Genomic DNA, 13,678 nt, shown 5'->3' on the forward strand with positions numbered 1-13,678 from the left:
TCTTTTCAGGATTTCTTTGATCCAAGTTAAGTCCAGCAGACATCATCTTGGAGAAGCAGGGACCTTGGAGGAGTTCATGGAAGGCCACCAACCGTAAGTTTTTGCTTGTAGACATCTGTGATGCTTCCCTCAGGAAGTCTATTTATAGGAGAGAATGGCAGTTCTATTTATAGGAGAGAATGGCAGAAGAGCAGTTATGTGATTACAAGACTATATTATGTGAGTAGATTGGGGATCTGGAGACATCTGGCTCTGAAAGGCCACAAACCAACCTGGACTCCCCAGAGGCTGTTTTTTTCTCCTGTTGGAGAGTTTCTTTCTTTAATTAAAAAAAGGTGTTTTTTTGGCCCAACCAGGGATCGAACCCAGGCCCTCAGTGGGGAAAGTGCGGAGTCCTAACCACTGGACCACCAGGGACTTCCCTCTCCCATTTACTTTTGGAAGGAACAGTGGCATGGGCTCAATATTGCTCCATCTCAGGTGTCTTTGAGACAGGAGGGCTTAGTCTGAGTCCTGGTCAGTTAGGATCGTATTGATGGGATGGGGTTGATACTGCGGGAGGGGCTCCAGACTTGGACTCTGCAGATCTGTGTTTGCATTACTCTATGGCCTTGGGCAAGTTGTTGAACTTCTTGCTCTTCTTTCCCTCATCTGGAGACAAGAGGGTTGGACCAGGTGGTCCGTAAGGTCCCCATCAAGCTTGGCAGCAGGGACTTCCCACTGCATCACTTTGGAGTCATCAGACATGTATCACTCAGCTGCAAATGCAGGGAAGTGTGGGGTAAATGGAGTGGGGACTGTGCTTAGAAAAACTTCATTGTTTTTGCTTCAGTTTAAATTCTGGGACACTAAGTTAAAACGGCAAAGAGCTTGACCCAGTCTCCTTTTGTGTAACCCCCTCCAAGACAGTTAGGGGGGCCAGCATGACAAATGAAAAGAAGATGTATAGGGTTTGGAGTCAGAAAAATATGAGTTTGCATATCAGCTCTACCATTCAGTGGGCAGAAGGTAAACAAATTCTCTGAGCCTTAGTTCACTTACCTGCAAAATTGGAATAATAACACCTACATCATGGAATTGTCCCAAAGTCAATACAATAATGTGTTTAAAGTATTTTGCACACAGAAGATGCTTGAAAAGGGTTAATATTATTATCCCCTTATTATTAATGTTATTATTAGCTGTTGGGTTATGTTTATTCTGAGGAGTTCTAATAGATGCCCAAGTGAGCTGAGCCCTGAGCCAGCTCTGGGGCTGTTTCTCTCAATTCCTGGGCCCTACCTGGCTTCCTGGTTTGGTGTTGGGAAGACCTAAAACTGACCGGGCCAACTCTACATCCTTTTGGTTCACTGTCTACTCTCCCCATTCCTCCCACCATGATGGTTAAAACATAAATTAATCCTATGGTCCCTCAAGCAGATATTTGCTTCCTTACAGCAAAAAAAAAAACAAGTCCCTTTATCGGCCTTAAATGGTATTCTTTGAAATGTTGGCAAGATGCTATTGTTTGAATAGTCTTATGTCTTCCTTATGTACAATGTCTTATGCCTCCCTTCCTGGGGCAGAAAGCAGTATCACACCGGCTTCTCTCAGCTGGGGAATGAGCTGGCGTTTTACAAGTCCTTTGATTAAAAGTTTTCGATGGTGGTCTACAAACCTGCAGAAAATGAGCCCTAAGGCAAACCAGTGGAAGTGGCTTGTTGTTCAGCGGCTATACCTTGGGACGGAGCTGGCTTGCTCCTTTGTCAGAAGAACAGCCCTGAAAAGAATGCCTTTCTCTAAAAATAGGACAGTTGGAGGCATAGCTGCACCAGCAGATACTCTTCCCAGCGGCTCTGGGACAGGCCAGCTGATAAAGCTTTCTGCTCCGGGTGCCCCAGATTACTCACAGCTGTTCTCCAGACCAAAGGGCGCTGGGGATGCTGGCCTCACGCCACACGTCAGGTGCTCTTCATCACACACTACCCGGGAGGCAGCCGTCGGCTTCATCAGCTATGGAGCCTTGCCCGCCCTCTAGAAGGGATGAGGGAGGGCTGGCAACCTGAACAGTAGGCACATTCCAAAACCCAGCAACCTCTCTGTTTTACTTTATATGTACATATTTTTTTCTTTTTTACTTCAATCAAAAGTTGGGTTTCCCTTCCATTAGAAGTTGGGAGATGGTATAATGTGGTGGTTAAAGGGGTGCGCTCTGGAACCAAACTCCTGGATTTGAAGCCTGTGTTTTATTTGGTTTTCTAATTAATACACTGTATTTTTAAGAGCCGTTTTAGGTTCACAGAAAAATTGAGCAGAAAGTACAGAGAGTTCTTATCTACCCTGCCGCCCCCAACCTCCCCCATTATGGACATCCTACACCACAGTGTATATTTGTTACAATCAATGAACTCACGTTCACACATCATTCTCACCCAAAGTCCATAGTCCAACTGGGGTTCACTCTTGGTGTTGTGCATTCTTTGGGTTTGGACAATGTATAACGACATGTATCTCCTGCTGTAGCATCATACAGAATAGTTGCACTGCCCTAAAATCCTCTGAGTTCTGCCTATTCATTTCTCCTTCTCGCATAATAGGCCACCACTGATCTTTTTATTGTCTCCGTAGTTTTGCCTTTTATGTCATATAGTTGGAATCACGCAGTATGTAGCCTTTTCAGATTGTCTTCTTTCGCTTAATAATATGCCGTTAAGTTTCTTCCATGCCTTGTCATGGCTTGATAGCTCATTTCTCTTTAGCGCCGACTAATACTCTATTGTCTGGACGTACCACAATTTACCCATTCACCTACTGAAGGACATCTTGGTTACTTCCAAGTTTGGGCAGTTATTTATAAATATCTGTGTGCAGGTTTTTGTGTGTATATAGGTTTGAGTAAACATCAGGGAACATGATTGCTGGACTACATGGAAAGAAAATGCTTAGTTTTGTCAAAAACTACCAAACTGTCTTCTAAAGTAGCAATAACATTTTGCATTCTCACTAGCAATGAATGAGAGTTCCTGTTTCTCCACATCCTTGCCAGCATTTGGTATTGTCAGTGTTGTGGATTTTTGAAGCCTTAGATGATCTGAGGCAAGTTACTAAACCTCTCTGCCTTGGTTTCCTCATTTGTGAAACCCGGAAAACAGTAGCACCTCCATTATTGGGTTTTCATGAGGATTAATTAAAGTAACCCATGTAAGGCATGTAGGACTGGGCTGGCCTATGTAAATTCTCAATAACCATTAGCTGTGATGTTTGGATTAGGTTGGATTTCTGTTCTAAAAAGCACTTGAGATTCTTGGGCACAAAATGATGTTTAGGTTAGGGGTGGATTCCACAAAGCTATTTTAATAATAAGAGTCAACCTCATGCCATTCACCATGGTGAGGACTTCATATACCATCTCATTTGAATATTACAGAGTAGATACCAGCATTGCTCTCCATTTTCAGATGTGGAAATTACCACCTAGAGAGGTTGAATTAACTTAGCTAAGGTCACCCAGCTCAGAAGTAGAGTTGGGACTTGAACCTGAGTTTATGCAGTACCAAAGTCCAGCACTTAGCCCCTTGCAACACTGTCCCTAACCTGGCGTCCCTGCCACCTTGCACCTTTGGTTTGGAAATTTAGATTTACAGGGTTACAGTCTTCCCAAACCATTCTCTAGTTAAGCAATAAGCCAGGCCCACGTGTTAGAATTAATTGCACCCCAAACTTGACACATTAACATAATTATATTGAAGTCCAGGTCAACTGTTTTGTTCTACTGAGGGCTCAGCCAATCTCTGGTCTTTGCACATGCTGCTCCGTGCTTCCCCCACCTCTTCATCTGGCTAGCTTCCACTCTACCCTCAGGTCTTGTCTTAGACATTACTTCCTGCGGTGAGACTTCTGGGTTAGGTGCACTCCTTTGCTGCCTTAGCACCCTCTCTTTTCCCTATTGTAGCTCTTGTCACCCTGTATTATAGTTTTATGTCTGACTCCACGAGTGCAGATACCCTATGGGTCTTGCTCACTGACGTATGCCCAGCCCACAGGACGTGGACTTAATGAGTATTAGTGGAATGAAAGACTGAATGAGCATAAGGGGCTGGTGTTGGGCTGCAATATGAGTTTGGTGTATTACAGGCCCAGTCTCTGGGGTTGTCAGCCCTGACACCCGACTGCAGAAATTCACACTGGTGTTTGACTTAGGATCATCCAGCTTCTGGGTCCCTTCGTCCTATAGCTTCAGCAAGGCATGCAGTAAGGAATGACATGGATAGGGGAGTTGTAGCACTTGAGTAGACTCTTGGGCAATGAAGTCCTTTTCCCCAACTCACTTACTCTGCAACAAGGCATGGGCCCCAGATGGGCTTAACACAGTCTCTGGTCTCTATGTTCTTCAGGGGTGTCCCACAATGACCTTCCCAGGGTCTCACCTGGGGGTAAATCAGTTGGTACATGATGGTTTGGCCATATTGGTTGTTAAAATGTAAACTGATATTTCCATATCAGCTGGTAAAGAACCCTTTCCCAGAGGCTGCTAAGTATTCTCTCCATTGCTCCAGTTTCCCTGGCCCCTGTCCTAGGACCCCTCACCTCCCCACAATCCAGGAAACAAGGTGGTAACACCTGGTACAACAGGAAACTCCCAAGACCCTGTTTCAGCTCCATGGCTGGCACCATATTGCTTCAGTCTGAGTCTTTACATAATTTGAGTATTACCCCTGGTATGGTCCGTCTGTATTCTTGGGAAGTGGCACAAGAAGGAGGGGAGAGAGGTGAGGGGACCAAGAGAGAACTCAGGCAGTGTCTCTGCTCCCCTGGCACTTGCACAGAGCTAAGAGGATGCAGGAATTTGGACATGCCAGGTGAATGACTAGTTGTTTACATGTGGTGTCCAGCTACCCACTGCACAGACAGCTGCTCTACACCCTCCTTCACTAGCTCTCTGTAGAAGGTTTCTAGAACAACAGCCACCATACACTGAGGTCTTTCTGTGTGCTCAGTACTCAACTAAATGGCTATTTACTTTTCCTGACAACTCTGTGAGTATGAACAATTATTATCCTCATTTTCCAGATGAGGGAACAGGTGTGAGAGGTTAAGTTGGCACCCAGGTCACGGAGCTAGTAAGTGACAAAGTTGGGAGTCTGACTCTGGAGGCCCCGCAGGGACTGCATTCGTAGGGAGTATCTTAGTTCTAAGGCAGAGGCACAGAGGCTTCTGGTGAGGGGAAGGCGCTTTTCAAGAAACAGTGCAGAAAAATGGAACAGGTTCATGAGAAGGCTGCCACAGAGCCATGTCACTATGGTGGCCAGAGGAAAACTTCCCAAGAATCCTAGGTCCTGTGGATGGCTGCCCTGGGGCTCTCCATGGTCTGAGCCTCTCTGCTGACAGAAGTGAGTCAGCTACAGTCCCCAGAGTTCCCTCTGGGACACCTCCCCTGAGGGCAGTGCGTTCAGAAGACTGAACCTGTGACCTGTCCTGAGGTTTCATGCTACTCTCAGTCTCCATAGCAACCCTGGCTCTCTGGGTAGTGCCCCAGGGCAGGCTGGGGTATTACAGAACTCCTGGCTGGGAGCTCTAGGTCAGACTCTTGCTGGATGTCCAAGTAAATACCTGTTGCTTTGACTAAAAAAATGTGAAACTCACATCTAAGAACAGAAAATTCTTGAAGGAAAAAAAATCTTAAAGAATATTCTTCAGGGAATTCCCTGGAAGTCCAGTGGTTATGACTCGGCACTTTCACTGCAGGGGCCCGGGTTCCATGCCTTGTCGGGGAGCTAAGGTCCTGCAAGCTCTGCAGCACGGCCAAAAAACAAAAACAAAAATTCAAACCTTCTGGGACTTCCCTGGTGGCACAGTGGTTAAGAATCTGCCTGCCAGTGCAGGGGACACGGGTTTGATCCCTGGTCCAGGAAGATCCCACATGCTGCGGAGCAACTAAGCCCGTGCACCACAATTACTGAGCCTGTGCTCTAGAGCCTGCGAGCCACAACTACTGAGCCTGTGTGCCGCAACTACTGAGGCTGCGTGCTGCAACTACTGAAGCCTCCATACCTAGAGCCCGTGCTCCGCAACAAGAGAAGCCACCGCAGTGAGAAGCCCGCGCACTGCAACGAAGAGTAGCCCCTGCTCACCACAACTACAGAGAAATCCTTCATGCAGCAACGAAGACCCAACGCAGCCAAAAAATAAATAAATAAATGTTAAAAAGAAGAATATTCTTCAATGAAGAATTTATATTATACCTTGCTCATAATTAAGGGAAAAAAAGATGAAAAGGAGAAAAAAAGATTGAAAGAAAGCATTTTTAAAATGCTGATATGGTTTTTATAATAGGCAATTTATTTTTCTTTCCAATTTTTCCAAAATATGTAATGTGTTTACTTTTAAATGAAAAACATAGATATTTAAATTCCCCCTTAATTTCTAGGATGGCTTATGTCTTTCTTTAGGAGTTAGAAGGGGATAGATGCCCAGGAGGAGACCAGCCAACCTCCTCTGTCCTTGGTGACTTTTAGTAAATCACCTGATTGCTTTGATCAATTTCTCCTTTGTAAAACGGGGAAAACAGTAGAATAGTAGGACTTCATAAGATTAGGATGAGCAGTGAATGGGTTAATCTGGGTAATTTTATTAGGTCTGGCTCATGGTAAATGCTCCTGGTAAGTGTCAGTTATTCTGATCACTGGCTAACTAGCTCATGGTGTTAGTTATTCTCATAATCGTCAGTGTTATTATGACCACCAGAGGGCACTCCTGGCTCTGGGAGTCTGCCTGGGGATACGGTGTTTCATGGGACACCAGGATTCCAGTGTTGTGTGCCTGTCCTAGGTAGGTAGATGTGAGAAGAAAGCACACAGATGCCCCTTCCTCCCTTGTTGATCTCTAAGTTTCCGGCCATGTGCTGAGAAAGAAATCAGCTTTAGAGTTGGAAGGGCTGACTTTCTCTAGCAGTGGTGGAAACTGACTATGTCGTTGCTCCCAGAAATGCACATGGCATTCAGATCTTTCCTCTGGAGTTCCCACAGACAAGGAGGGCAGACGTTTTCCCTTCAGTACCTGACAGGGACCTCCTGGGGATGGTGAGGGTGGATGGCAGGAAGGTGAGCGGGCCTGACAGAGGCAAGCTGGGTGTGGTGGACAGAGGAGAGGCCCATATTCTCTGTTTTACTGGTCGCTGGCTCTGGGAGGCCACATGGAAAGAGGGTAGAATCCCGGATTAGTTAAACTCCTAGGCAATTTCATGCAGTAACGTGGTTTCATTCTCTGTGAGTTGGTGACTCCACGACCTCTCTCCAGCCCTGACCTCTCTTCTAAGCTCCAGACTTGTCTGTTTATCCAATTGTCTATTTGATTGTCTTCTTGGATGGGGTTTAATATACATGAAATAAAACTGTTCCTCCTGACTATTAACAACAAGAAGTACCAACTACTACTACAACAAAAACAAAACAAAGAGTGAGCCTGTATTCTCAAAATGTCATTCATTTACTAAACAAGTACTCCTTGAGTGTCCACCCAGTGCCAGACAGTGGACTCATCTCTGGGGGGTGGGGCGGGTAGAGCAGTGAACACAGCACACGCAACCCCCCCATCACCGGGCTACATGAAGAGAAGCCGAGTGTCTATGGCAAGGGAGCTGACTGCTGCTCTGCTGTGCACTGGTGAAGAGCAAAACACACAAAAATATGAGAAGTGTTGCGCTCGCTTCTGGGCACACATTTGAGTAGAGCCATTGTGAAATTATGACACATCCAGTAGAGAGAGATCAGGATGTGAAGGGACTCAAGATCATGAGATGCAAAGAACAATTTGGGTCTTGGCTTGGCAAGATTTGGTCTCAAGAAAACACTGTGTGTGTGTGTGTGTGTGTGTGTGTGTGTGTGTGTGTGTGCGCGCGCGCGCTCTGGGAGCTTGTATAGATGCACCATAATGGCATTCTTCAAATGTCTGAGGCTAGTCCCGAGTGTGGAGAAGGATGGACTACTTAGGTATGGACCCAGAGGCAGACTGAGAACCAGTGGGATCTGGTTGCAGCTTTCCTTCCAGGGTGAAGAAGGCCATTTCCCGAGTGTGATGTTCCAGCGTACAGTGGCTCGCTTTGCGGAGGTGAACTGTCTTTCACTTGAGGGATTCGGCTAGATGAATCTTGGCAGGGATATTATAGGGAGAATTCTATCACACAATGGGGCACCGAACTAGGTGATGCCAAAATTTCCTTTCCACCCCAAGGTTCTGGGAACTGGCAGATCAGTGGCATAGAGACCCAACATGAATGCATTTACTGTCACCAGCCTGGTGCCAGCGGGCTATCAGCAGCCTCTGAGGTCTGTTCCTTGGTGTCCTGCAGATGAAGAGACTCTCTATTCAATAATGTCCCATTGATTCAAAAAGAGAGGAGCAGCTAGATCTGAGGGGCCCCAAGATATGGTGAGGCTGAAGCCCCCAGCTCGGCTCAGACTGGGGCATTAGGCTTCTTTTGCTGCAGCCTTGCCTCCTCTGTCCCCATCCTGATCTACCTCCCTCACCTGACTAACATCCCCAGGCACCGGCTTACCCGGGACGGGAAGGAGCTTGTTCAGTCACCTCCTTGATCTCAGATAACACACTCATCTTTATTGCATTTTCCCTTCTGATAAGCCTCTTAGCTGCCGATTTCTTGGTGGTTCTCTTTGGTAAACAACCTATTTGGGGCTTCCCTGGTGGAGCAGTGGTTGAGAGTCCACCTGCCAATGCAGGGGACACGGATTCGAGCTCTGGTCTGGGAAGATCCCACATGCTGCAGAGCAACTAAGCCCGTGTGCCACAACTGGTGAGCCTGCACTCTAGAGCCCACGAGCCACAACTACTGAGCCCGCACACCACAACTACTGAAGCCCACGCGCCTAGTGCCCGTGCTCCGCAACAAGAGAAGCCACCGCAATGAGAAGCTCATGCACTGCAACAAAGAGTAGCCCCCGCTCGCCGCAAGTAGAGAAAGCCCGCACACAGCAATGAAGACTAAATGCAGCCAATAAATAAATAAATAACAAAAAACCCAACCTATTTGGAAGAGATTTTAAATGTTAACAGAGATTTTAAGAAATAAGTGTGTGAGACGGGCTGTCCTCAGCCCCAGTCTGGTGACGCCCCTGGGATTACCGAGGCTGTGTGGGCCTGCTGTTCAGTGTAAGGAGGGTCCAGGCCACCCACAGCCCTGGGGGTACCGGGTGGGCCTGGGAGGTTGTATGGGACACCCTTTCCCCATTTTGGGCTGCTAGGGAATGCCCCCGCTTTCATCCCTCTCTGTGGCCTTTGCCTTTGCAAGTGGAGTTTGCTATATGCTGTTTTATCAAATGGGCTTAAGGCAGAAAATTTAAGAAATTATGTACCTAGATCTTTGACTCAGCAAGAGTCATTTTTGTGCTTCGGGGAAGAAACCTTAAACATTCTCAAATCTTACTTTTGTTCTAAAGTCAAGCCCATTTCTTTAAATAATGATGAAGATAGTTAACAATTATTGGGCCATAACTTTGTACCAGACCCTGAATTAATTGCTTTAAATAAAGTATTTCATTTAATTGTTAAAACAAGCCGATGAGGAAGGTACTGGCATGAATGTCATTTTACAGTTGATGAAATTAGGGCTAAGGCACATTGAGTAGCTTGACCAGGTTGCACAGTCAGTAAGTGTCTGAGCCTGACTAGAACCCGCTACCCCAGTTCTTAATCACCATGCTATTTAATAACATGATGATATAATAATGAGAGCAAACATTCATCAAGTGCTTACTATATGATAGGCAATGTACTATGAGTTTTGCATGTACTAACTCATTTAATACTCACAATAATAGGGATTACTATTATCCCCATTTTATCTGTGAGGAGACCAAGTCACAACAAGGTTAGGTAACTTCACAGATAGTGGTGGATCTGGGATTTGAACCCATGTAATCTGAGTCCAAAAGCTCACATTCTTACTCTCTATGTTCTCTTCTTAACACAGGTTGATTAGGCCACATTTGAAGTTTAGTTTTTATCAGTGGAACATAAAGTAAAAACAAGAGCTCACTCTGTTTTCTGCGCCCTTGGTATAGTGTGGACCGCAAAAGACAAATAACTTACTTAACCTTTACCACTGACCAACAGAAGTGCACCTTGTCTGCTGAACACCACATCAGAAAGGTGTGAGCTTGGTACCCAACCAGCCTCATGTTGTGGATGCAGGGTGGCTGTGATGCCCACATGACCCACGTCTGCTCTTTTTGATTCCAGGAGGCCCTGAGGGATGGGATTGTGTGTATCCGCAGCTTTCAAGTTCTAGATGTCACCACCAACTCTGGATGGCTCTAGATCTTACGAGCTGTGTTTATATCAGAATTGTACTACATGTTTGATGGGGTAACAACAGGGTGGGATTTGCAAGAGCTGTGCATGGGGGTGGCATCGACCCCCTTGGCCTTGGGTAGTGGGTGAGGAAGCTTCCAGAACCGCCCTGGTGGCTGTGGGGCTGACCCCCATAAAGGCTGATGGGACAGAGGGAGAGGGTCACTTCTAATCTGACGCTGGGCTTTCTACTCTTTGTTCTCAAACTCCTCAGGGCTCCTCCCGCAGACTCTCTGAGTATCCCTTAAAGTATATTCTGAGGAAAGCGACCCTGGACTTGGTGTTGGCTAAAACACAAGCCAGTGCCCTTCTGGGAAAGCACTGCGAACAGGGGAGTGTTCTTCTCTCTTGTATTTGGTGCTTCTCCGGACATCCGGTCTTTTATCAGTTTCCTTTATGGCTTTTAGAGGTTTTGTTTCCCAGGCAGTGAGTGGGTGTGATCTACTTCCCCGCCATCACTTGCCCCTACTCCAGCAGGCTTTACCAACTATGGCTTAGCTGTTTCTTCTCCCACTTACTGACTTGCCCTTTTCCTTAGGAGAGTGAAGTCGGCTTTTAAAAATTACACATCCTCTCCCCTCCCCTCCCTGTGGAGCAGCCCCTGTTATTCAGTGCTCCGTGCCACTTGCTCTGGAGCTGACCTCAGAGTGACTGATGGGTCCTGAGGTCGATGGCTGGAAATAGCAGGAGGGCTCCAGGCTGCCTCTGCCCATAGACAGTGACAACCAGCCTGCTGGTGACTATGACCAGCAGCTGCAGCTACACAAACCCCAGTGGAGAGGCTCGGGTTTCTCCAGTGGGAATGACACAGAAATGACATGCTGTTCTTGGGTCATCTGGGATGTGACAGCCCTACAAGGCCTGCTGCCAGTGGGGCCTGTCAAGCAAGGTTGGTTAGTGTCATGAGTCCCTGTATCTCGAATGATCTGCACTGTTGTTGAGCCAGGGAGAATACTGAGACTGTACAGTTCTCCCGGGGACACAGGTCAGAAAAGAAATGAATGCAGGTTTAACATGTCTGATTGGCAGCATGGGGCTGCTGGAGTCTATAGCAATCCGTAGAAAGATGCTCTGAGATTATTGGCTTTGCATCTTCTTATTCTTTCCCTCTTTGCACAGTTTAGGGAACTCACAGTGGCTGAGGTCTCCATGGAGCTGGTGATGCTTTAGTAAAAGAGTTGCACTCTCAACTTACCCACCAGGGCCAAATAGGCAACACAACTGATTGAAGTGGGCCTAGCATAGGGCAATGGGGAGTGGTGGAGACTGTGGTAAATTGGAGAATCCTGGCCAAGCAAGAGCTATCCGAAAGTCAGACTCAGACCACCAACCACCACTTTCCCACCGCAGACCAAAGCTGTGAGTCTAATTTTGTCTCAGACTGCTAAGTAAAGGAGCTTATTAGTAAACATTATTCCACTTAATGTAAAAAAAAAAAAAAAAAAGACAAAAAACCAGATTCAGTTAAATTACTTTGTTTCTACTGGTGCACTTTCTCTTCATGGAAACTGGTACTTCCAGGATGCCCCAGTATAAACACTTGGGTAATGAACATGTCACAGCGACCTTACACAGAGTTTAGGCCCTAAAGTCAGCAAACAAGGAGAACACTGGTAGAGTGAAAATTACCATTGAAAATCTCTTAAGGAGGTTACGCGGCAGGCACTTTATTAGTACTTTTTCAGGAAGCCCACATGCCTGGATGCTAAAAGTTGTTGGAAGTCTTTCTGTTGAACAGCAGATGAAATGGTCGGCTTGTGTTTAGGAGCCAAGATGTTTGGGAAATTCTAGTGCTGTGCCTTTAAGCGCCGGAGTCACTCTCAGCACACTGGAGTTGGGGCTGATCGGGTGGGCTTTACATCTTGCATTTCCCACTGGCTCTGAGGGCTGTGTTCCCTGGGGAGAGGGCGGAAGTAAGGGGGGTCTCTCCTTTATGTGTGTACACAGTGCTTCTCTTTCCTTTGCTAAGCTCACTTAGTTGAATTCATATGGGTCACACACATTCAATATGATTTCAGCATTCGGAAGGATACACATATACACCTCAGGTGTGCGCAGAGAAGAAGGAATTGGCAGTCTTGCACTGTATCCATACACTTGTTTCAGGCTTTGACTAGGGGCAAAGTACAATCCTAGATTGTAGACAAGAGTTTAAGCTTGTTTCAGTGAAGGCAGGGATCATGCAGGCAGGTTTGATTGCGGGGAAGGTGTTTACAGAGAAATAGGCTCTGGGGTTGGGCTCTTCTTTAGGGAAACAATGTATTTGCCTCATAGTTTATGTACAGACCTGATTTTGCATCCTTCCTCTGCCCATTAACAGCTCTGTGACACGAGTACACTATTTCACTTCCCTGGACCTCAGTTACCTTATCTGTAAAACGAGCATAGTGACACCTCACAGTTTGTTAAGAGAACTAGATATGATAATGTACGTACAGCATTTAAACCGTAGCATTTGGCGCATAATAGGTGTTCAATAAAAGCTGGTTCCCAAGGTTCCCCACTAGTCTCTGAAGGCTGTCAGTGGGGCTGCTCGAGTGGTTATGGCAATTGACTGCTCAACTACATACAGAAATTTCTGTCCTCCCCTAGTTCATTGTTTTTTGGATGCAGAACAGGGTAGTAGAATCAGCAATGCACCTTAGAGACCTGGGTTGAAATCCCAGTTTGAAATTTTAACTGTTGTGAAACCCCTGGCAAGTTATTTAACTTCTCTATTTCTTCCTACACAATGGGTAGTAGTACCTTGTGAGGGTTGATTGAAATGATGTATGTGAAACACGAGGCGCACCCCAAGTACCCAACAGGTGTTAATTCTCCTCTCGCTCGCCCCACTCCCCTTTTTGTTTCTTTCTGCAACTTGGGTCCATTTTCTTAATATTCATCGTGAATGTCTCTTCCTTCCTCCCTGTGTATAGAATCTTCAGAAATGTTATTGGAACCAGCCTTTGAGAGGGACCTTAAATCACTTAGTCCAACCACTCATTTCAGAGCTGAACAAGATGAAGTCCCAAAGTCTGAGTAACTTGATTGAGTCCACACAGCTAAGGTTGTGGTCGCATTTGACTGAGATTTTCAGTTTTCCTAACTTTAGATCCAGGTCTAATTTGGTTTATTCATTCATTCATTTTTTTCTTTATTTCAAGCATTCATTCAGCTAAGGTTTTTTTGTTTTGTTTTGTTTGAGTCATTTCAGACACTGTTGTAAGCACGGGGATACACTGGTTGAAAAAGACAGTGAATGGAGCTTACATCCCAGTGGGCAGGGCATGGCTGCCTCCTAGGACAGGTCAGCATACGCCCCGTTTCCACTCTGCCTACGAGACTGACCTCT

The 13,678-nt window shown here is 46.2% G+C and overlaps 1 protein-coding gene across 3 annotated transcripts in view; it reads left to right on the top strand.

Moving 5' to 3' along the window:
* The window catches only part of RAB3IP (RAB3A interacting protein), a 190,231-nt gene that overhangs the window by 16,902 nt on the left and 159,651 nt on the right, over positions 1 to 13,678 (top strand). For all 3 annotated transcript variants that reach the window (XR_016394974.1, XR_016394975.1, XM_022571552.2), the window contains exon 4: positions 10 to 93. Coding sequence is in view for 1 of the 3 variants with exons in the window: in XM_022571552.2 (XP_022427260.2) it covers positions 10 to 93 (84 nt within the window). In the remaining 2 variants the exon portion in view is untranslated. The remainder of the gene's footprint in view (positions 1 to 9; positions 94 to 13,678) is intronic.

Source organism: Delphinapterus leucas, chromosome 11, assembly GCF_059928025.1.
Source record: "Delphinapterus leucas isolate spDelLeu-1000000601 "Yukka" chromosome 11, BTC_Dleu_Yukka2, whole genome shotgun sequence".
Lineage (NCBI taxonomy): Eukaryota > Metazoa > Chordata > Mammalia > Artiodactyla > Monodontidae > Delphinapterus > Delphinapterus leucas.